General features: G+C 54.2%; 7 protein-coding genes across 14 annotated transcripts in view; 3 read left to right on the top strand and 4 right to left on the bottom strand.

The window, feature by feature from the left end:
- The first annotated feature begins 322 nt into the window (after nucleotides 1–322).
- vcpip1 (valosin containing protein (p97)/p47 complex interacting protein 1) lies at nucleotides 323–5,428 on the top strand. Its single transcript, XM_085930961.1, has 3 exons — nucleotides 323–3,610; nucleotides 3,788–3,877; nucleotides 4,118–5,428. The coding sequence occupies exons 1-3, from the start codon at nucleotides 1,033–1,035 to the stop codon at nucleotides 4,708–4,710; spliced, it is 3,261 nt and encodes a 1,086-aa protein (XP_085787087.1). The 5' UTR covers nucleotides 323–1,032; the 3' UTR covers nucleotides 4,711–5,428.
- A 122-nt stretch (nucleotides 5,429–5,550) lies between these two features.
- On the top strand, nucleotides 5,551–6,465 carry dusp28 (dual specificity phosphatase 28). The gene is made up of 3 exons (XM_085930279.1): nucleotides 5,551–5,648; nucleotides 5,834–6,195; nucleotides 6,292–6,465. The coding sequence occupies exons 2-3, from the start codon at nucleotides 5,854–5,856 to the stop codon at nucleotides 6,463–6,465; spliced, it is 516 nt and encodes a 171-aa protein (XP_085786405.1). The 5' UTR covers nucleotides 5,551–5,648; nucleotides 5,834–5,853.
- A 172-nt stretch (nucleotides 6,466–6,637) lies between these two features.
- On the bottom strand, nucleotides 6,638–9,364 carry proca (protein C (inactivator of coagulation factors Va and VIIIa), a). The gene is made up of 9 exons (XM_085930972.1): nucleotides 9,279–9,364; nucleotides 8,883–8,964; nucleotides 8,636–8,793; nucleotides 8,465–8,489; nucleotides 8,264–8,374; nucleotides 8,015–8,155; nucleotides 7,818–7,936; nucleotides 7,575–7,692; nucleotides 6,638–7,249 (listed from the first exon to the last, which is right to left on the bottom strand). The coding sequence occupies exons 2-9, from the start codon at nucleotides 8,950–8,952 to the stop codon at nucleotides 6,672–6,674; spliced, it is 1,320 nt and encodes a 439-aa protein (XP_085787098.1). The 5' UTR covers nucleotides 8,953–8,964; nucleotides 9,279–9,364; the 3' UTR covers nucleotides 6,638–6,671.
- Nucleotides 8,982–21,422, top strand: il20rb (interleukin 20 receptor subunit beta). Of its 4 annotated transcripts, none has more exons than XM_085930970.1 (8): nucleotides 9,619–9,634; nucleotides 18,354–18,567; nucleotides 18,754–18,883; nucleotides 19,242–19,432; nucleotides 19,850–19,977; nucleotides 20,042–20,186; nucleotides 20,262–20,404; nucleotides 20,596–21,422. In XM_085930970.1, exons 2-8 carry the CDS (start codon nucleotides 18,519–18,521, stop codon nucleotides 20,710–20,712), a joined length of 903 nt encoding a protein of 300 aa, XP_085787096.1. In that variant the 5' UTR covers nucleotides 9,619–9,634; nucleotides 18,354–18,518; the 3' UTR covers nucleotides 20,713–21,422. The 4 variants fall into 4 exon arrangements, with proteins under 4 accessions (XP_085787097.1, XP_085787096.1, XP_085787095.1 ...); XM_085930969.1 differs by lacking the exon at nucleotides 9,619–9,634 and adding an exon at nucleotides 11,549–18,290; XM_085930968.1 differs by lacking the exon at nucleotides 9,619–9,634 and having other exon boundaries at nucleotides 11,549–18,567.
- Nucleotides 11,699–14,985, bottom strand: saga (S-antigen; retina and pineal gland (arrestin) a). The gene is made up of 15 exons (XM_085929441.1): nucleotides 14,938–14,985; nucleotides 14,681–14,737; nucleotides 14,403–14,622; nucleotides 14,138–14,337; nucleotides 13,984–14,043; nucleotides 13,731–13,798; nucleotides 13,519–13,651; nucleotides 13,362–13,446; nucleotides 13,141–13,210; nucleotides 12,939–13,076; nucleotides 12,795–12,872; nucleotides 12,614–12,628; nucleotides 12,474–12,526; nucleotides 12,375–12,384; nucleotides 11,699–12,025 (listed from the first exon to the last, which is right to left on the bottom strand). Exons 1-15 carry the CDS (start codon nucleotides 14,983–14,985, stop codon nucleotides 11,890–11,892), a joined length of 1,371 nt encoding a protein of 456 aa, XP_085785567.1. The 3' UTR covers nucleotides 11,699–11,889.
- cldn15la (claudin 15-like a) lies at nucleotides 15,670–19,787 on the bottom strand. Its single transcript, XM_085930973.1, has 6 exons — nucleotides 18,669–19,787; nucleotides 17,332–18,565; nucleotides 16,348–16,512; nucleotides 16,157–16,238; nucleotides 15,971–16,084; nucleotides 15,670–15,831 (listed from the first exon to the last, which is right to left on the bottom strand). Exons 2-6 carry the CDS (start codon nucleotides 17,546–17,548, stop codon nucleotides 15,750–15,752), a joined length of 660 nt encoding a protein of 219 aa, XP_085787099.1. The 5' UTR covers nucleotides 17,549–18,565; nucleotides 18,669–19,787; the 3' UTR covers nucleotides 15,670–15,749.
- slc39a6 (solute carrier family 39 member 6) overlaps nucleotides 20,859–22,161 on the bottom strand; it is a 16,854-nt gene continuing 15,551 nt past the window's right edge. For all 5 annotated transcript variants that reach the window (XM_085930965.1, XM_085930967.1, XM_085930963.1 and 2 more), the window contains one exon: nucleotides 20,859–22,065. In XM_085930965.1, coding sequence (XP_085787091.1) covers nucleotides 21,910–22,065 — 156 coding nt within the window. In that variant the 3' untranslated portion in view covers nucleotides 20,859–21,909. The remainder of the gene's footprint in view (nucleotides 22,066–22,161) is intronic.

Here is a 22,161-nt window from a genome sequence, read left to right as displayed (position 1 = left end):
ATGACGTATTCCACGAAAGATTAATTGAAGTCAAGGTTAGGAGCATAGACTTTCACAAGAGGCCCATGCAATTGATACGGTTGTCGGTTGCCATGGAAATAAGGTCCTGACGTTGCCAACACAGCGACATCTAGTGGACCAAAACGTTACACATGTTCATGCGACCGTATTCCGGTTAAATAGCTTTCATTAAAATACTACTAACACTCCCCACATAGATACACACACAGAGGAATTTTATTAGCTAATTAAAACAAAAACAAATTTTAATTTTTTTTTTGACACGTAACAACAAAGACGCGTGACGACGTGTGTGACGTCATGGCAGGGGCTGCGTGTGCGCGCTCGTTGCGGTTCCGATACGAGAAAGACGACGGTAGACGGCCACTTCGTGTACCGCGAGCAGCAATATAGAACAAAAACGAAACGTCTCGCTCGAGCTAGGTGAGGCTTCTCGAGCTAGCAGTGTTAGCTTCTTAGCTCGCGCTGGGCAAAGCCGCCAGGACTAGCGTTGGACGACTAAATGTGATGAATGCGCACTTTTGTGGGCCACGACGGATAAATCACGGCGACATTGGACCGCCAAGGACATTACAGCCGAACACTGATGGATTGTGTGCCAACAAATGTCACTTCCTGATTGAACAAAACGTCACCACGCCGCGTTGCATTGTGGTCACTCTAGGCGGACTCGCAATCACGTCGTTCGTGTCAAAGAAGTCAACCTCGGCTACTCGTTTTTGTTTGTCTGCTCGTTTGTGGTCGGCACCCCTCTTAGCTTTCCTCTCTTTTTCTGAGCGTGCACAACACGAGTACGCCACGACGGCTCGTCCGCATGTGCTCGTCGTCTTGGAGTACAACTCCAACTCCCACCATGCCCCAGCGTGACGTCACTAGTTTCGCAATGCGAGCGGCTGGCTAGAGAGACCCGCCCGCTTCCGTGTTGTTCTTCTCGGCCAGCAGCACTTTGGACGGCCCTGCGCCGCCATGAGCGAGTTTTTGTGACGATCGGACTTGACTCGTCCCAACGACATGTCTCTGCCGCGCGGCTCCAAGAAGAAGGACAAGCGTATCCTGTCGGCCACCTGCCCGGACCCCAAGTGTCAGGCGAGCCTGTTCTTCCCCGTTCAGGGCTCCGTTAGCATCGAGTGCACCGAGTGCGGCCAGCGGCACGAGCAGAAGAACCTCCTCAACGTTCAGGAGGTGAGCGATCCAGATGCAGTGCTCCACAACCTGCTCAGGAACGCCCTTCTGGGCGCGGCGGGCCCCCCCAAGAAAGGCAGCGAGCCGGTCAAGGTGATGGGGCTGTCCAACTACCACTGCAAGCTGCTCTCGCCGCTGCTGACTCGCTACGGCATGGACAAGCAGAGCGGCAAAGCCAAGCCGCTGAGGGACATGAACCAGGGCGAGACCTTTGATTGCTCGCTGCTGGGCAACCGGGCCTTCCTCATCGAGCCGGAGCACGTTTCCACGGCGGGCTATGGCAAGGACCGCTCGGGAAGCCTGCTCTACCTCCACGACACGCTGGAGGAAATCGAACGGGCCAACGGCAACCGGGAGTGTCTCATCCCTGTCCACGTGGACGGGGACGGCCACTGCCTGGTCCATGCCGTGTCGCGGGCGCTGGTGGGCCGCGAACTCTTCTGGCACGCCCTGCGGGAAAACCTGAAGCAGAACTTTGAGCAGAACCTGGACCGCTACAAGGCCCTCTTCCAGGACTTCATTGACGCCGCCGAGTGGGAGGACATCGTCAACGAGTGCGACCCGCTCTTCGTCCCGCCTGAAGGCGTCCCGCTGGGCCTGCGCAACATCCACATCTTTGGCCTGGCCAACGTCCTGCACCGGCCCATCGTCCTGCTGGACTCGCTGAGCGGCATGAGGAGCTCCGGGGACTACTCGGCCACCTTCTTGCCGGGCCTGGTGGCCGAGGAGCTCTGCCGCGCCAAAGACGGCGAGCTCAACAAGCCTATCTGCATCGCCTGGAGCAGCTCCGGGCGCAACCACTATATCCCGTTGGTGGGCGTCAAGAATGAGGCGCTGCCCCGGCTGCCCGCCCACCTGCTCCCCAAGGCCTGGGGGGTCCCGCAGCAGCTCATCTGGAAGTACATCAAGCCGGAGGCGGACGGCGGCTGCGTGGTCGGCGGTGACCGCAGCCTGCAGGACAAGTACGTCATGCGGCTAGTGGGCGCCATGGAGGAAGTCTTCATGGAGAAGCACGGCGTCCACCCAGTGCTGGTGGCTGACATGCACCAGTGGGTGTACCGCCGCACGGGCGTGGTGGGCATCCAGCCCGAGGAGGTGACCGAGGCGGCCAAGAAGTCAGTGGCCGAGAACCGCCTGCACCGCTGCCTGCTCTGCGGCGCCCTCTCGGAGCTCCGCGTGCCGCCCGACTGGCTGCTGCCGGGCGGAAAGCTTCACAGCCTAGCCAAGTCCACGCACGGCCAGCTGCGCCCCGACAAGAACTACAGCTTCCCCCTCAACAGCCTGGTGTGCTCCTATGACCCGCAGAGTGACGTCCTGCTGCCCGACTACAAGCTCAGCTCGCTGGACACCTGCAATTGGTGCCGCGGCGCCTCGGTGCGCCCCGTCCGGGCCGACGGCCTGGTGGTCTACGCCGACGGCGACCGGACCGACACGCCCTCGCAGGGCGGCAAGTGCGGTTGTGGCTTCAAGCACTTTTGGGAGGGCAAGGAGTACGACAACCTCCCGGAGGCCTTCCTCATCACGCTGGAATGGGGCGGCCGGGCGTTCCGGGAGACGGTGCACTGGTTCCAGTACGAGGGTGACCCGGCGCTCAACAGCAATGTGTACGACGTGGCCATCAAGCTGGTCACCAAGCACTTCCCCGGCGAGTTCGGCAGCGAGGTCCTGGTGCAGAAGGTGGTGGATACCATCCTGCGTCACACCGCCAAGAGGAACCCAGAGGAGTACAACCCAGTGGCAGTGGACGGCGCCCATGCCCGTCGCCTGGCTGACGCCGGGCAGGCCACGCTGCCTCCGCCGGACCCGCCCAGCAAGATCATCCTGACGGGGCCCAAGGCCAAGACGCTCCACAAGGAGGAGCTGATCATGAGCCGGGCCGAGCGTGACCTCCAACAGAGCATCAGCAAGCGAGCCCCCCTCTCGCAGCGGCGTAGCCAGCGCGACAAGCCGGGAGAGCCCAAGGAGCGCTCCCCGGGGACGCCCGCGCTCTCCTCAGCGCCGGCCACCCCCACCAAATCCCCGGCGGCGCCGGCCGGTGGGGAGAAGAAGATACGCGTGAGCGCTGGCGATGGCCGGACCGCCACCCTGACCCTGGGGCCCCGCGCCTCATACTCGGACCTCCGCAATAGCATTGGCCAGCACTTTGGGGTGGCGCCCGCCCGCCTCTGCATCCGCCACGGATTCCCTCCCCGGGAGTTGCCGCCGCCGGCCACCGGCCACGAGCAAGAACCGGTTGCGCTGCGGCATGGCGACCGGGTCACCCTGGAGATCCTGAAGAGCGCCGATGAGGAGGAGGCCCCGGCTGAAAGCCGGGACGCCGTGGCTTTGGCCAGGACGAGCGAGCGTGACCTCCAGGAAGCCATCGACCTCGAGATGTCCTCATTGTGTCTGCTAGCCACCTTGATGGGTAAGCATGCCGCCCGCATTTCATTCAGCAGCGTGTGACGGTAACAAATGTCCAACCTCAAACGAGCTGTGTGAGCAAACGTTCATTCCCGAGCAACAGGAACGGATGGTCGCTGTCGATGAACGGCCCGCTTCCTGTTAGCGTGTGCTAAGCTAAGCGCGTGTGATGTGGCTGCAGGCGAGGAGGACGTGTGGTCGTACGCGAAGAAGCTGCCGCATTTGTTCCGGCGGGGCGGCGTCTTCTACAACATCGTCAAGAAGGACACGGGTACGTCAAAGCGCCCGGGGACCCGCGCCCGCTCGTGAACAACGTCACACAATGCTCCTCTTCTCAGATTGCTTTTGCCAGCTCACCCTCCACCATTGCTGTGACCTTTCCTGCTGCTTTGGCATCTTGTTCTCTAGCACATCCACTTAGTTGTTGAGATCAGTTAAGGCCATGTCACGTGGACTGGCCAGAGTCAAAGCCTTGGTTTGGCTCCAGCATGACCCGTGTGCGTGTTTTTAGGACTGATGAACGGGAAGCACTGCACGCTGCCCCACCTGACGGGGCGCACCTTTGTGTACAACGCAGCGGAGGCCCGTGTGGAGCTGTGCGCTGACCCCGCCGGCCACTTCGAGGTGTGCGGCGACGTGGAGGAGCGCGTGAAGGAGGCGCAGGCCCGGCTGCGCTCGGACGCCGCCGGCGGAGAGGCCAGCCCGTCGCACGGCGCCCTGCGGCCCGGCGGCGGCGCCGTTCGCAAGAAGGAGCGGCTGCATGCCGTCCAGGCCTTCCAAGGAAAGGGCCACTCGCTGGGCAGCCGCAGCGTCTCCCCGCCGCAGCCGGAGCACCTGCCCATCACGCGCCAGCACAGCGACGGCACTGACCTCGGCCGCGAGCCGGTACGCGTGGCGCCAGGCTTCGTGACGGTGAAGGACGGCCACGGTCCAGACCCCGTCCTCATGGAGCAGCAGCGCCGCAAACTTCAGGAAATGGTCTCCTCTATCCAGGCCTCGGTGGCACGCCGTCCGCGGCCCCCGTCTGGTGGCGGGCCGACGCAGGACGAGGACCAGATGGAGAGCCACGACAGCGAGCGGGCCGAACCCATGGACCACTCCTGATCTCGGCCCTTTCGCGGCGAGCCGCCGGCCGGGGCCGTAAAGTGCCGGCTGTGCCGCCAACCGAGTCGGCTTTGTGCGCGCCACTTACGAAGCTGCGTTGACGTATCGTTCGATCGGCGCGCTTTGATCGTCAGTAGATCCGCAAGAAGCACGAGCGATGTCGAATGTCGAGAGAGACAAAAGGTAGACGCGTGCGCCCGCAAGTTTCACATGACAGAAAGTTGCACAGCCCAAACGCAAAGTCGTGCTCATGGGCGGCAGACGCGCCACTTGCTGGAGAGCAAGTTGAGTGAACTGCTTTGATCGCCATTTGTCATTCTTGTTTTTGCTGCATGACAACAGCCCATGACGAGGCGGCGGGGGGACGGAGCTCGCTGACTGTGTGATTATGCTTTTCTAAGACAACTATGCCTTTTGGTTGTCAAACGGCGCCACGGTTGTGTTAGGAGATGGAGCTTAACATTCAATCAAGCGCGCTTGCGCCACCCGCTGGCCAACACGCAAAGGCTCTGCTTTCACTGCCGTGAGGGCGGCACCGCAGCGTGTTGTGCACTTTTATTTTGCGTCCTGTCGAGAATGTGCAATTGGTAAGACGGGCATGCCTTGCAGTTGGAGCTTTTCTCTGACTTGGATGAGCGAAGAGACAACTGCAAGGTCAACGTCATCCTTTTGCTGTTTGCACGTAGGATGAATCGACAATAAAAAAAATTGATTGCCATTCGTCTTGGCTCCTTTTTTCGGCTCCAATTGGACACAAGACAGGCTAGTGTACCCCACACCATCAGCGATTCCCTCTTAAGCGCGAGTTGTGTTTGTTTGGGATCGTCCTGTGCGCTAACGCACTTTAGGACCCAGAGGTCAGCCAGAAGTGCGTGCAACAAATGTGAGCCTGCCAACCACATGACGCCACTTTTAGAAGACGACAAGGAGGAGGCAACGTGAGTGTCGACTTTCACGACTGACTTTTAACATTTTCATTTCATGTTCCTTTTGTTGCTTGCAACAAGTCTATGGCGGTAGATTCGGGTCACAAGTTTTGTACTTGAAAAACAAAATAAACGTGCTGAGTTTAAAACTTCGAAAAATAAAACAATGTATTCAAAATAAAAAATACTTGTTCCAGGAGGAGGAGGGAAGAAGACCATGCAGCCTCTCTGCCAGGTGACCAACTCGCTCGCTATCAGCAACGCTCGCTCAGCCTGCAGTACCGAGCTTCTCCAGCGGGGAGCGGTGACGCTCTGCATCAACGTGACTCGGCGACAGCCTTTTCCTGACACTGTCACCGTCACACGAGTCCCGGTGAGCGACCGCCCAGACGACGACCTCTACTGCCACTTTGACGCCTGCGCCGACGCCATCCACGCCGAGGCGCAAAATGGCGGCCGGAGCCTGGTCTATTGCAAAAACGGGCGAAGCCGCTCGGCCGCCGTCTGCGCCGCATACCTCATGAAGCACCAGCAGATGGCGCTGGCGGATGCACTCAAGGTGACGCGGGGGCGTGGCTTCTTCAAGTCTGTCATGAAGAGATGCATGAAAGAGCCCCATTCAGAAAAGATGAATATGGTCCTTTGCCGTCGACAGATGGTGAAGGCCGCCCGGCCCGTGATCGCCCCCAATCCCGGCTTCTTGGCTCAGCTGCAGAGATACGAAGACGAGCTGAGGAGGAGGCGAGACTCTCGCCCGTCCCGCGCAAGCTCTGGGGATTTGGAGTCGGACACGGACAGCTTCTATTCATCAAGAGCAGTTTTTCAGTAAGCTGAATTAAAAAAGTTCAAGAATGAAGGTTTCCTCCTCATTAGTGGGTGCAGGAAAAATGACCCCCAAAATTGTCTCCTACACCAGGATGTGGTCCAGAAACGTCTCAAGGAGTCTAACCGGAAGTTAAGCAAGAGCGAGCTCCAACTGGGAACCCAATGAAAACACGGCAACGAGTTGAAATGACTTTATTAGGGTGGCGCGCATCAGGGTTGGGGCGGCTGCGAACTTTTGTCCCAGTCCTGGCGCACGCGATCAATCCACTCGTTGTAGTTGGACACCTTGGTGTAGATGCCCAGCCTGTCCAGGCGCCCGCAGCCCTCGCCCCAGGACACCAGGCCCACCAGGAACCAGGTGTCAGCGTGCCGCGTCACCATGGGGCCGCCGCTGTCGCCCTCGCAGGCGTCCATCCTCTGACCCAGGACGCCGGCGCACAGCACGTTGTCGGAGATGTTGTTCGACATGTGAGCGGCGCACACTTCGCGGCCGACCAGCGGCACCCGGATGACGTTGAGCGCTGAGCTGAAGCGCTGGTTCTCCGGGTTTTCCTTCCCCCAGCCTGTCACCACCGTCTGGGTGCCGTTGCGGTGGAGTACCCGCTCGGCCAGCCCGCGGCCCGGCAAGCACGCTGGCAGGATGTAGTCGGAGAAAGGCGCCGGGCTCTCCAGGCGCAGGAGACCGATGTCGTTGTCCACCGTGGTGCTGTCGTAGTCGGGGTGCGGGATGGACTTGATGACTTTCAGCATCACCTCGGTGCCTTCGTCGCGGAAACGCTCGTAGTCACCTGGTGACAGCAACCGGCGCATTACTTTGGTTTTCTCTCGTTGGGTGACTCATTCCTAGGACGGCGCTGGCAAAAACCGGCTCAGGGACACGGGGCTCCAAACCGGCAGAGTCCCGCTCAAACCGTCACGCCAGACTTAAAACCACTGATTAGCTGATTTGCATTAAGCGTCTTCACATCCTCCCAACTCTAGGGGCAGTAAGTTCCCCAGGTTCTGAGTTTGAGGTGGCACGATGAAGAAGAGAGAAAGCTTTGTGTGACACGGTCATTCTTTTTGTTTTTTTCCATGCAGTTTGGAGCAGAAAGACTTTGCGGACAGACTCACCCAGTCGCACTCGGAAGCGCAGGTTGTCCTGTAGACAGTGGGCGGCCGTCAAGACCCAGTTCTGGTCAATCAGCACGCCTCCGCAGTGGAAACGACCTTTGGCATTCTGCAGCAGGACCTAGCAGAATCCGTGTTGTCATTACCAGCTGCCTCAAGATGACTTTTGGACTTGTATTTGATTTGGCTCGCCGGCGACAACTCGACATTGAATGCCGGCGACTAGCACTGCTGGCACTGCCTCACCTGCCAAGGACTCTCGCCCTTCTTGCCCACCTCCCCGCCCACCATCCAGGGCATGAGGCCATCAATGGGCTGGGTGTAGGACGAACGTCCGATCAGCAGCTGCCCACACGACGACGGCCCTGCTCACAGGTGACGAGTCCGCCGGTGGGCGGAATCCTCGGCTGTCGCCCGCTTACCGGTCGGTGCCTATTCCTCACCTTTGGCGACGCAGCTCTTCCCGTCGTCGTCCAGCTTGTAGCCGTCCACGCAGCCGCACTTCCGCCGCAGGCCATCCTCGCTCTCGGTGCACTCGTGGTCGCAGTCGCCGTTGTTCACGCTGCAGTTGGTGGCCGTTCGAGCTGGGATGATAAACGGCGGCATCAGGCACTTGCCCGGCCCCCACACCGCCGTTTTTTGTCATGCACTCCTCATCCTGCCACGGAACGGGTCGGGTGCATTGGACTGACCGTGTTGGCAGTACTTTCCCTCGTATCCTTGGTCACAGGTGCACACGTAATCTTGCAGTATGTCCACGCACCTCCCGTGGACACAGCTGTTGGATTCGCACTGGTTGCCGTCTGGAATGCACGCACACAGATGCAGCCACAGTGGGCGTGGCCTCCTTTGTCCCAATCATTTGCGTTCATGGCTGTCCTTGTGTCTCTCACCTCTGTACACCGTCCAGAACTCCAGCTGAAAAGGTTGAAGGAAAAGCCCCAAATGAGATGCATGGTTTAGGTCTTTCAAACGATGTCATTGATTTTTTTGGGGTACTTGGGATCGTATCGGACTCTGGTATACAGCATCCCAAGCTAGTCACAAGGTTCTCCTTGACTCACCGTGGCCTCTCGAACCTTAAAGATCTCGCGCGCCTCCTCGAACTCGCATGTCTCCTCCATGCACTCGCGCTCCATGGACGGCCCCTTGAGCTCCTCCAGGAAAGAGTTGGCACGGCGAGAGCGCAGCAGCATGTGAGCCTCGGGCGCCCTGGAGAAGACTGAGGAAGCGCAGCACAAGCGCAGCATGGCGCTGCTTCAGCCGCCTTGGCCCGCCCGCCTGTCAAGGCCGTTTTGGCCGGGCACTCACCTGATAGGCTGAGCGCCGACGCCACCCAGGCGGCCAGCATCAGGCACGCGCAGACGGCCTGCCGCCGCATGTCTGTCAAAACCTGCGGCCCATCACACCAGGCGCTCAAACCATGGACTACAAACGTCGCCGACGGGAATTTGTCTCCTTTTCATCATTATTGTATTCGACGGGAGAAGCCGGAACAAGCGAACAGAAACCTCTTTCCTGCCCAAATCAACGCGACTGTGAACTCGGTGCCCGCGCGACGTCATACAAAAGAATGGGCAAACAACACCAGAGCTGGGGCTCCGCTTTCAAACGCTCAGATTCACGTTCAAACTCAAGTCAACCTGGTGGAATCCAAAGCGCTTTCCCATGAGACCTCGATCGAGCGAGAGCAATAAGGGGCCTTACTTGCTGGCGTGTTTTTCGATGGCGCTTTGATGTCTGACTCTCGGGATGGTGGTTGTGGTGGTCGTGCTGGTAGCGTCTGCGTGTTTGTGTGGTGTCAATGAGTGACAAGCGATGTTTACTGCGAGTCCACAGTCTGCGTCCTCCGGACTGTCAACATGCAAGCACCCTCCCCCCCACCAATCAAGGGGATGGACTTGACTCCATTTTTAGTTTAGTTTTGGTACCACTGTTTACTTTCACAAACCTCATCTTCTCCTTTTCATCTGTTTGTCTTCACCTTTTTCTACACCATCCTCCTCCTTTGAAATGACGTGCTGGGGTTGCCACTCGTCCGCATCATCATCACGTTCGTCAAGGTGGGTTCTCTCACTTTCTTTGGTTTGTTCTCTTCATTAGCCAGCTTTGTTGGAGCAAGGGGATTCTTCTCATAAATTATGAGGGCCTCTGCCAGGGGCGGCCAAAAAAAATAGAAAACTCATGAACGGGAATTTAACCCGTGACGCAAGTATTTAGGAACAGTTAAATTGAGAATGCCTTTATCACTGTGTTATCGTGACGCAGTAATTGCACCAGTTAATGTTGAATATAGCTAACAACACTAAATTACCAGAGGGCACACTGAGCTGCTCTATTAAACCATATAGTGTACATACCTTCCCTGCACCTCAAGAGAAGGTGCCATAGTGTAGTGGTTAGTGCTCTGGGTTTACACCCGGGCAAACCAAGTTCAAATCCTGGTGGAACCGAAAAAAATATTTTATCATGGAAAAATTTGCAACACAGGGTTAGGGGCTGGGCTTAATACTACGGTGAGTGTTAGGGCTATGTTTATAGCTAGCGTTCCTGTTAGGGTTAGCTCAAAGGTTGGGGTTAGGCTTGGGTTAGCACTTGGGTTAGGGTTGGGTTAGAACTAGGGTTAGGGTTAGTGCTGGAGTTAGGGTTAGGGCTGGGCTTAGGGTTAGCGCTAGGGTTGGGGTTAGGACCTAGAGCTATTGTTAGGGTAAGTGCTAGGGTTGGGGTTAGGATTAGTGCTGGAGTTAGGGTTGGGGTTAGGGCTAGGGTTAAATGAAAGTGAAAAGTGCCACACCCGCCCTCACCCCCACTTTCTGATTGGCTGGTTGATTTGTGACGTCACTCGGACACTCCATTAGGTACACCGCCATTTTAGGTGTACCTAATCACAGGCCACTTCATTAGGGAAAAATCATGGTCAAAATTTAAATGAAAGTGAAAAGTGCCACACCCGAACAACCCCCCACTTTCTGATTGGCTGGTTGATCTGTGACGTCACTTGGACACAGGTGCATCTAATTACAGGTAATTAGGGAAAAAATTTAAGTGAAAGTGAAAAGTGCCACACCCGCCCTCACCCCCACTTTCTGATTGGCTGTTTGATCTGTGACGTCACTCGGACACTCTATTAGGTACACCGCCATTTTCAGGTGTACCTAATAACAGGCCACTTCATTAGGGAAAAATCATGGTCAAAATTTAAATGAAAGTGAAAAGTGCCACACCCGAACAACCCCCCACTTTCTGATTGGCTGGTTGATCTGTGACGTCACTTGGACACAGGTGCATCTAATTACAGGTAATTAGGGAAAAAGTTTAACTGAAAGTGAAAAGTGCCACCCCCACTTTCTGATTGGCTGTTTGATCTGTGACGTCACTCGGACACTCTATTAGGTACACCGCCATTTTCAGGTGTACCTAATCACAGGCCACTTCATTAGGGAAAAATCATGGTCAAAATTTAAATGAAAGTGAAAAGTGCCACACCCGAACAACCCCCCACTTTCTGATTGGCTGGTTGATCTGTGACGTCACTTGGACACAGGTGCATCTAATTACAGGTAATTAGGGAAAAAGTTTAACTGAAAGTGAAAAGTGCCACACCCGCCCTCACCCCCACTTTCTGATTGGCTGTTTGATCTGTGACGTCACTCGGACACTCTATTAGGTACACCGCCATTTTCAGGTGTACCTAATCACAGGCCACTTCATTAGGGAAACATCATGGTCAAATTAAATAAAAGTGAAAAGTGCCACACCCGCCCTCACCCCCACTTTCTGATTGGCTGTTTGATCTGTGACGTCATTCAGACACTCTATTAGGTACACCGCCATTTTCAGGTGTACCTAATCACAGGCCACTTCATTAGGGAACAAGCTTAAGCATCCAAACATCGCATGACAGCTGAGATCCGATCAGGCAATGTGGCTATTTTTAACATTAACTGGCAAATAAGATTATTTGCCATGATAGCACAGCGGGTAAGGCTCTGTCAAGATAACTGGTCATGAATATTATTTGTGTTACGGGTTCAAGACCTATCTATGATCTTTCTGTTTTGTTATTTTTTTTTAGTGATTGCTATTTTTTGCAGCCAGTTGGAAATGCAAACGAGACGTTTCGTTCAGCGTTTTTATTGAGAATTTGAACAGTTTGAACAATCAGGGAAGTTACAAGTCGCTGTGACGAAACACAAAACTGCGCAACTCGCCTCACAATAACAGTCGTAACTCGAGACGGGGAGCAAGATAACATGGGAGCAACTTGACATGTAACACCGCCTCAGTTAGCCCATCACGAAACTCTGAGCGGGCATTTTCACTTTTCTTTGGGCGCCATGTCGTCACCGCCCGACACGTTTCCTTCCTCGTCTTCGTCATCGTCGTCGTCGCCGATCATGCCTCGAAGATACGATCGCTTGAACTCTTGGAACACAAGCTCCTCCTCCATTTCACTTCATAAACAAGCGTGTTATTATTATTGCTAACAGCATGGTGACACAAAAGCCAAGCTAGTATTAGCACATTACCAAGAGGGTCAAACTAGCGAGTGACAAGAATAGCACGTTAGTTGCACCATTGCTTTAAGTCAGCACAATGCCTTTTGGCATTAGCACTTTAGCACCAAGGTGAAAGCGCGTATTAGCATCATCATCACATTTTTTTTAGCATACTTGCGGGGGCATCTATTTGCGTTAGTGATGGTCAACCATTTTTACATCATTACCAGAGGTGGCCACTTTACAAAATTCTCGCACATGTCCAAGTATTGCGTTCAAATTTCATGAGGAAAAAAAAAGTCACCTTTCCTTGACTGATGGCAAGAACAAAAAGATGGGAAGAAGAGTTTGAGTTTTGTCAAATGTTTGCTAATGTTTCCTAGATGAGCAGCATGATCCTTACCTGCGTCAGGTTTAGGGTGCATCAGTTTGAAGGGAAGCTCCAGAGAAACCTCGCTGTCACACAAACAACCCATCAAACAGCGGTTAGCGTCGCTAGCTTAGTGTTTGGAGTCGGAGGTGTCGAGAAGTGTCTATACACACCTTGAGCTCAACATGCTGCCAAAATGTACCAAAAAAAGCAGAATTTAAGGAGACATTCTGTGCAGTTTTGGTCACAGTTTCAAAGACTTGGCAGGGATGTTAAGTGTTCCAACCCGGAAAGGAAGCGTCCATGACAAGACCCCTTAAAACTAGGTAGTGTTCCCGCTCAGGTGTGTCTCACCCTGCGATGATGAGCTTGACCATGACCCTGTAGGACACCATGATGCCTAGAACCTCCTTCAGGACGCCTGGCTTGACGCTGGAACCGTACCTTAGCATTAGCATTGGGGTGACAAAAGCTAGATCCTCTTTGGCGCTCGCTTACATGCTGGATGACGCCAAGTTGGTGTCTTCGTGCTTGAGTTTTCCATCCAGGGCGATGCCGCGCCTCTCCCTGTTGTTTGCCAGCAGGGGGAGCAGCAGGATATCTTTTTGGAGCGTCGCCCCTGCAGACACTGTATCCCTGAAGAACAACAAACTCGATAGGTCAAGGGGCTAGCATCAACATGAGCCTGCTTGGCACTCACCCTTCTTCGATGAAGACGGATTTGACGTAGCTGTCGTTGGAGTACAGCACCACCGTGGCCACCTGATCCACTGCGGACAACGAGATCAACGCTAAAGCGACTGTAAAAGGCAAACTCAACGAGTAATTCCTAAACGGCCTCTCGGGTTGGCGACGGTGTCATCACGCTGCCTCATAATGCTTCAAGGCTCTGATGTCACGCTGCGATAGGAAAGAACGCACCAGACACCACCACGTTCTTGACGTTCTTGCTGGAGTTGTTGATCACGTTGAGGTGCAGCTTCATTGTCTCTCCATGGTAGAAAACCTGCAAACAAAGAGTGGGAGGAAGTCAACATGTGCTGACGCCACAGCCACGCCCCCACGGCCACGCCCCCACCTCTTTGTCCAGCCGAGCCATCACGTGGAGCGGCTTGTCCGAAACGGGGAAATCCCGTGAGATTTCCACAGCAGAGACCTCCTGGCTCTCGGGGGCATACTGGACCTTCCTGATCATCAGCTTGACCGAGCTCCTGGAGGACATGGAGCAAACGGAGATCGGGCCCAATCGGTCGACGCTCGGCACGCGGACTCGGTGCCGGCCGACCTTACCGTTTGCGAATTTTGGCGTCCTGACTTTCGGCGCTGAACGCTTTCACCTCAAACTCCACCGCACATTGCTGTGGAGACAAGACGAAAGGCATTGTGTGATGTCGGCTGGACAAACTCAAATCCTAACCCTAATTTGAAACCCTGAAATAGAAACCCTAACCCTTGTTTGAAAGGCTAACCTTACCTTGAAACCCTACCACTAGTTTGAAACCCTCACCCTAATTCAAAAAGTGGGAACGAGCGGCGCCGTCACCTTTCCGTCGTCGTGGGGTGCCGGTTGCATGGCCACAGAGCAGGGCAGGTTGTCGGGGAACTGCAATGACACCACACGGGACGTGTTCCGCGCTTTGTGTTACTAACGGAGCTGTGGCAAGTTGCGGTAGGGGCGGGGCAGAGTGGGGCGTCACCTCGAAGAAGAAGGGGTAGGCGTCATCGCCCAATTTACGCAAGAGCTTGGCCTGTGTGCGCGTGTGGATGCCCTGCTCGCGGTCCTGCAGGGGCGGGTACACCTGCCGCGTGGACAGGTAAAGCTCACGCCGGAAGGCCACGCCCATCACGTCCATGTCGTCGCGGCCGTAGCGGAAGGTGCATGACAGCGTGACAAACACTAGGGGACGCCAAACAGAGTGGTCACCACCAGAGGATGCCGCCGGGTGCGGCCGACGGGCTCACCTTTTCTCCCCTGCAGGGCCTCACGGTCGATCACAATGACGCCGTCTATTGGGAAGAGTGCCGGGAGGGTTAGCGTTAGCAATGCCAGGTGGGTAGATGGCGAGGTGGCTCGCGAACGAATTAGCTTGGCGTCAAGGCAGCTAGGTGGAAGGTTGACTTGGTAGCAAGGCGGCTTGGTGGCAAGTTGACTAGGTGGGAATTTGACTGGGTAGCAAGGCGGCTAGGTGGCAAGTTGACGAGGTAGCAAGGCGGCTAGGTGGCTAAGTGGCCTCACCTACTGGATCCACAGAGTCCACGCGGTCCACAAAGTCCCGCCTCCCCATGTACACGCCCACCTGAAGACCACCGCATCAGATTAATGACATCATTAGCACCCCATCCAATCTTGGATCATCCTGTTTTTTCTCCTGAACCTATTCATCAATGAATTCATCCAATCATTCATCCCTTCATCATCCATCTGTCATTCAGCCTTCATTCACGCCACATCAATTGTCGCAATAATGAAGACGTTAGCGCGTTAGCGTGAGCTGACCGACTTGTCCTTGCAAATCTTCTTGAAGACGACATTCTTGGGGCTCATGATGCTGCCGAGTGACAGGACGGACCACGATGAGGACCGAGACGATGACGAGGACCAAGATGAAGATGAGGACGATGGCCTCGTCTCTATATGCTGACGACGGCCGTCCCGAGCGGGCTTCTCTCCTCAGTAACGGCCAATCGGGAGCTTCGGCCAGCCTGGCCGCGCCCACCGCAACTCGCTCACATCAACCACTGAGAGGATTGAAAAGCCTTCCGACCGCGTCAGCACGCCATCAGATTACGCCGTCTGCCTTTGTTCGACTTTGTGTGTGTCGTGTGTGTGCCCTCATTGTTCCCATTATCATAATGGGATATGTCAAAGTTGGCCTCGTTTGTCAGTTCTGCGTTTGTTGGTGGGGATGTTGGATGGCAGCTTTTTAAGACCGATACCAGGACCGGTATTGACTCTTGACTGATAGCAAGTACCTAGTTTATTTTCCATGCTTATTGTCCACGTCTCGCATGGGAGTCTCATTTTGCCATCGACGTGATTGTCTGTGAGAAATTTAAAAGGTGGCCTCCATTCCTGAGGCGAGTTTTCAATGCATCAGGACCTAATCTGGTTTTTGTGCCCGTCAGCAACTGGCCTAGATTATGGCCCTCATCGCCGTCAGCATGATTACTCGCATCGGATTAAATGGCGACGCAAGCGCGCGCACAGGTGGCCAGAGAGGTCTTGAAAAGACAAAGCGCTTCTTTATTCATCCGAGCAAAATTGTGAAAAGGACGAGCTGGCTTGTTTGCAAGTCACTTCAGACTTGTTCAGACGTAAGCTCGTGCTGTCTCCGCCTCCGACCTGGCTGGAGCCTTGTACACCTTGGCTGGAGAACTGCTGCCGTAACCGCTGCATCACAGCAAAGAAACAAAAGGAGGGAAACGCTCATATAAAAGCTGTCATTTGAAAAGCTAACCAAATTCCTCTGTTGAAACCATACACTGGTCTGAAAGCCCGCCGAACGTGCGACTATTTGCGTGGTACGTACCTTTTGTGGGCAGCGGGTGACCCCCTCCTGCAGGCGGTGCACAGCAAGCCGCCCCCCAGCACGGCGAGGCAGGCGGCCCCCCAGCCCAGGTAGAGGCCTACGCCCATCTCGAACCTGCAAGATGAAAACGCACGCTAACGACACCTGACGTGATGCGAGGTGCCGACACGAAGCGAGACGACTGACTTGACGCCCACGTAGAGCGGGTTGTAGAAGTCCTGCACCACCATGTTGGCGTACCACGACACCGCCGTCAGGCAGCAAAGACCTGTGAACAGGCAGGAAGGGGGGGGGGGTGTTTTGGACGTTTGGCGTTAGAAAAGGTCAATCGAGAAACTAGCGGCGGAATTGGCGTCTCGTCTTGAATCGCGGCTCACCGGCCAGGATGCTGAGAATGCCTCCGGTGACGGCCATCTTGGCCTTGGAGGCGTCCCCGGCGGAGCCGATCTTGATGCACTTGAGGCCCAGCAGAGAAACTACCATGGACGCCAAACCCAGCAGCAAAGACACGATCATCAGGGCACGGCACGCCTGGACGTGACCTGCGCCAAAAACAAACGCCGGCTTAGCGCCATGATGAAAAGAGGAAAGAACAGAAGCAAAGAATAAAGACTGATGAAAGAAAAGATGGAGACTTGGCAACTAAGTGAAATGAAGGCCAAGTGAGGAAGAAAATGAAAGAAGGCAGGCCAAAGATGACGTCGTGAAGGCAAAAAGGGTGAAAGGGGAAGAAGAACTAGAAGTGTGGGAGCAAAGCAAACAGAAAGTGCTCATCAAGACAGTTAATGATTGCTCGCTATCATCATAAAAATGGCCGTCACGCCTCTTTACGAGCTGTAGAACAAAGCTCGATGAAGTCAGTCAATGCTTAAGCCCTGCCCCTGGTCCCACAGAGCCGCCAAGGTAGCAAATCTCGTCAGCGTGGGCGAATGTTAGCAAAACGTCGGCCCAACTGTATTTTGTGATTTATGTTCAACATTCCCTTGTGACAAGAAAAGTACAAGCAAACATCTGGCGACCAACCGTTTGGTCAACATTTACCACCACAAGTGCCTTCCAGAACACTTGGTCGCCCCCTAGTGGCAAATGAAAGCTGCAGTCTGGAAAAAGAGAAATGAAGTGAAAGAAGAATAAATGACGACAAAAGATGAAGAGAATAAAGGAGGAAAACGAGAGCTAACTACATAGCAAAATAAGGTTAAAAAAAGAAAGGAAGAAGAAACGAAGGCTAATGACGCAGTCTTCACGGAAAAGGAGAACTCAAGCAAAAAAAAGCAAAGGGCGTTTGAAGGCCAGTGAAGAATGGATGAAGGCTGGACAAGTAGGAAAGGCTTCGAAGCGACGACGGCTGGACCATCTACCGGGAAGCGAGAGCAAGGACTCAAAGTCCCTGCACTCGGCGATGCCGGCGCTGTTCTCGGCACACGAGTGCCACAGGTTCTCAAACTGCCGCTGCGAGATGATGACGCTCCCCGACACGGTGGAGATCTTCCAGTAGTCGTTGGCCAGCGCCGCGCCCGTCAGCAGCCAGCTCAGCAGGCTCATGACGAAGCCCGTCGCCTCCACCGCCGTAGACATGCTCGTCGTTCGACGACAACGCTCAGCAAAAAAGAAGAATAGCCCAGACGGAGAGCAAGTTGACCAGGAACGCACAATGACAACAGCCGTGTCGGCGCCAAAAGACTTTGCCCTCTATCGGGGGCCATAAAGCCAACGGCCCCGCCCCCCGCAGTATCGATTGCCACAGCCACGCCGCACCCTCAACCACGTCCCGAGCCCTCCGAGGGCAAGGGCGCCAGGATGGAGGCACAAATGACAGCAAACGGAAGACATCAAGGCTCAAGAAGGAACGAGGATGGAAAGTAACAATTACAAGCACATAAAAGCCAAAGGCTACACATTAGAAGACAACCAAAGACTGAGCTCGTAAAGGTCGAAGGAGATCTCAGATAAGAATGAAAACTGAAGAAGTATGCGACCTGGGCCAAAGAACATGTGGCTCAAGGCTTAACAAGGATCAGGACTCAGATGAGAAGACAACCAAAGAAGGCTCAAAAGAAACCTATGAAGGCAAACCAGGATTGTCTGAGAGGCAAAATGAGAAGAAGAGGTGGCAAGTTCAGACAATGAAGGGGTGAAGGGAGGGAGGAGGGCTGCTGTTTCCAGAAGAGGACCAACATGACCATCCAGGTCCATTTGCCTCCACAAAAAGCACTCTTGAAAATCAGGCCGCACATGGTCTTTTTTTCAGAAAAAAAAAGCCTAACTATGCATAGGCCTCAAAATCATTATCAGGATTTTTGAACCCGTCAATTGCCAGGTGCCGCTCAAATCGTTTCGCCATACCTGAAGGGCTCTGATGATGATGACTCATCGCTCACAGGTAGGAGACCATGGTTCAACCGGTTCCTGCGGCACCGGTGACCCGTTTTCAGAGTGCCGCAACCTGTTCGGCGGCATCACACATTGCTGCAGTGTCATCGTCGATGGAGTATCCTCACCGGAGTGTCGGCACCGAGGCCGCCGTGCGTCCCATGGGCTGCTCGGGATGAAGACGAGCGCGGCCGGGACCTTTTCTGCTCTTCTGGTCGTCAGCTGTGAGTAAGGCAAACGGAGACAAAGCGTGATTGGGTGGAGAGGTCGCAGTTTTGAAGCTTTGAAAATGCTACTTTGGCTTCACAAGCAACACAGAAGTGACCTTTAGTGACGGAGAGGCCAACCGACGTGCCGGGCGAGCAATTAAGGAACGTCGGTAACGTCAAGGCCATTTTCCTCTTCTTCAGATGTGTGGAGCTCACTACCGCCGCCGACCCACGTGACTATGGATTCGGTTAACGTGATACACGTTCTTCGGTGGCGCCCCCCGAAGGCGCCGTGCGCCACGCCGCTGCTCTACTCGGTGCAGTTCCAAGGGTGCGTCACGTTTTACATGTGTGCATACGACCTCTTTTGCACATCTTAGCTTTTTACATATGCTGTGGCCGGGACGCCGGGCGTACGAGAAAAAGCTTCGGGTTTGAGGCCACCGCTCGACCTCGATGCCAAACCAAAAAACTCTCTTGGCTCGTGACGACTAGATGGGTGACATTCCCGAACACATTGTCAACATGAGTCTGTTATTTGAATTCAAAGCCAAAAACTAAGATGGAAAAACAAAGCAAAACACATTTGGTTGATAGTTATTTTGGCCAAATTAAAGATGACAAAGCCAAAGTGTGACGAAAACAGTTATGGAGAAGTTTGCCTGTTGTGTTTGTGCCCCCCCGCGCAGCGAGTTTGAGGCGACAATCCGGGCCGGCACCTGGTTGAACTCCTACAATTGTCAAGACGTGACGCACACGCACTGCGACCAGACTTTGGACCTGGGCTCAGACTCGGACTACAATATCCGTGTGCGAGCGCGCTGCGCCTCGGAAACGTCGGCGTGGGCGAGGCTCTCGCCGCCCTTCAACAGGAGGGACAGTAAGGCTCAAACGTGCTAACCAAAGCTCTCACTTTGCTCACAAGGTTCCAAATCAGCCCTTTTGCCGTACACCTTGAACAGAATGAACAAAATGATCTTCATTTGCACCGATTCTCATTCTCACTGAGGGATAAAACGGAGAAGCTGCGCTAATTGCTAAGATCGCATGTTTAACTCGGATGACCAGACGTCCTCTTTTCCCCGGACATGTCCTACTTTTGAGGCCTATCAAAGATGTCCGGGGGGAATTTCAAAATCGTCCGGGATTTTGTGGGACTGCCTCACACATAATACAAATCAATTTCTTCGCAAAGTTGCTCCTCAAAAAAGTCGCAAATGGCAAAAGAAAAAGAGAATATTTGGAGCCTTGCCTATTCGCCGTGGACGCACTCATCGATGTCCCTCTTCATTTTTAGCCGTGCTGACGGCGCCCCTGATGAAGGTGTCCACAGTAGGCGATGCCCTCCTGGTGTCTTTTGAGGAGGCCCCGCCCACGGCGTTCCTCGAAGTGGAGGTGCGCCAGAGCGGTGACGTCCTGCGCCAGGTCAGCTTGGCCTTCACCCCGAATGCGTCAAGTGGTCGTTTTCACCGTCAATGGTGCCCCGCAGGCTCGCGTGTTCGGCATCTTGGCTGAGGAGAAGCTGCTGCACGTCGACGACCTGCGGGAAGAGTCGGTGTACTGCGTCCGGGCGCGTGTGCTGCTCAAACAACTGCGCAGCCAAGATAACCAAGAGCAATGTGTGCGGGTCACAGGTACAACATGTGAAAGATTGATCAAATGTGGATCAATTTGACTCCCCCCCCCCACCTCTCATCCTTTCCCGACAGGTCCTCGCACCTCCTGGGAGAGTCCCGTTACGGCCGTGCTGACGCTGCTTCTCATGGCGGGCGTCGCCTCCGCCGCCCTCTGGTGCGCGGTGCAGTGCCGGACACACCGCCACTCCTGCAAGGAGTCGCCGTCCCGTTCGCTGGTCAGTTGGATGGACGTCCGCGTCAAGATGCTGGAGATGTTATTGATGATGATGATGATGAGGCTGAAGATGATAATGATGAGAATAATGACAATGAGGAAGAGGACAATGATGATAAGATGATGAGATTTAGAAAGACAGCAAAGATAATAGGTTTACCGTTGGCTCTCGTTGTCTCGTGTCTCCCGCAGATGCTCGACAGGCCGGCGCTCACCATGCCGGGCCAACCCGAGGAGGAGGTGTGCGCCAACATGCGCGTGGTGCCCAAGGATCGGCGCCTCCAACCGAGCCACAACGCTCACGGATGACAAGAGCGGACACATTGGACTTTCATCTTCGCTGTATTTCCCCAGCATGCGGATGTAAATACTATTGCATGATGGGGGGGGACGCCAAACTGGGAGCTTCAGGAGAGACCATGGAAAGTTAGCAAATGTCGTTTCACAAGATGAGGCTTGGTTGAAGATGACGTTTATTTGTCATAAGGAATGTCAATGGATCGGAGCCACTTTGCAAACAAATTCAACTTGCAACGAGAACATCTGCTGCTGTAACCAGGTGGACCTTCAAGTAAAAAAAAAAAAATCCACCCTTAATACTGGTTTTAGGCTCTCATGTAACTTTGACACAATTTTTTTTTGACCTAACCAGAGAGAAAAAATGTTGTCTTCATCATGGCAAATATTTGTTTACACTTTTTTACAGATTTTTCTTAGCAACTGTACAAGTCATATTGCTATTTGGTCATCATTATTTTCCATGACTTGTTGTCAAAAACAAAGACGCAGCTGTGCCTTGGGTTGTGAGTGGCATGTGTCGGAAAAATACTTCTCTGTAATTTTTTAACTTGTTTTTGGCACATTGTATCAAGCCAATGCTGCTCTTTGTGCTGTGCCTGTCTTGGCCACCAGGGGACGGGCCTTCACTCCCCTTCCCTCTCATCAGCCCGGCACTAACATCTAACACTTGTTCTACGCAGAAAATAAAGAATATATGACTTGTCTTTGGTTTCTCTGATGTTTTGGAGCAAACTCTAGCTCTGAGTGGAATTAAAAGACAAAACGGAAGAAAAATCAGCCCAAATGCCTGCTGGCATCTCCAAAGACTTCCGAGTTGGCTCACTTGCAACCCAAGGCAAACAAAGACAGGCGGAAGTGAAGAGGAAGAGATTAAACATCGATGTGAATTTCACAGTCAAAACGGCCCCTGAGGGAAACCACGGCTACATAAAAATGAGTTGCACATCCCCAAGGAGTTCAAAACATGAATATTTTCAAGTTATGTAAAAAAAATATTCACCTTAGAGAAAACAAGTTAGAAAACAACTTCACGTGTAACATTTTGACCTAACGTTTGACAAAAATGGGCCGTTTCTGAGGGTCCAGTCAAATTTGGAGGCCGTGGAGAAGTAAGGGGGGGGGGGTTAGCACTCGAGTCGCCCCGTCACCAAGGAGCCCTACGAGGCAAAGGGACAAACATAAGACGAGAAGGCGGCGGCGCCCACGTCACAAGTGCAGATCCAAATGGATGCGGTGCTCCAGGACAGCGATGAGGAGCATGATGCCGAAGCCCAGCAGGATACCGGCGTTCTGCAGGAGGAAGTAGCCGCAGTGGCCAAAATCGTGCTCGCCGCCGCCGTTGTTGTGCAACATCTCTGGCACCTAGAGCATGGCCACATCACCACCAAAATTCCACTGCCCATTCATTCCCCTTCCACCCGATCACTTGAAAAATAAAGCGTCGCGTTCGGCCCGCGG

The sequence above is a fragment of the Syngnathus leptorhynchus genome, chromosome 14 (assembly GCF_054491065.1).
Source record: "Syngnathus leptorhynchus isolate UIUO chromosome 14, UIUO_Slep, whole genome shotgun sequence".
NCBI lineage: Eukaryota > Metazoa > Chordata > Actinopteri > Syngnathiformes > Syngnathidae > Syngnathus > Syngnathus leptorhynchus.
The sequence above is the reverse complement of the archived record's forward strand: the minus strand, read 5'-3'. Positions and strand labels throughout refer to the sequence as shown.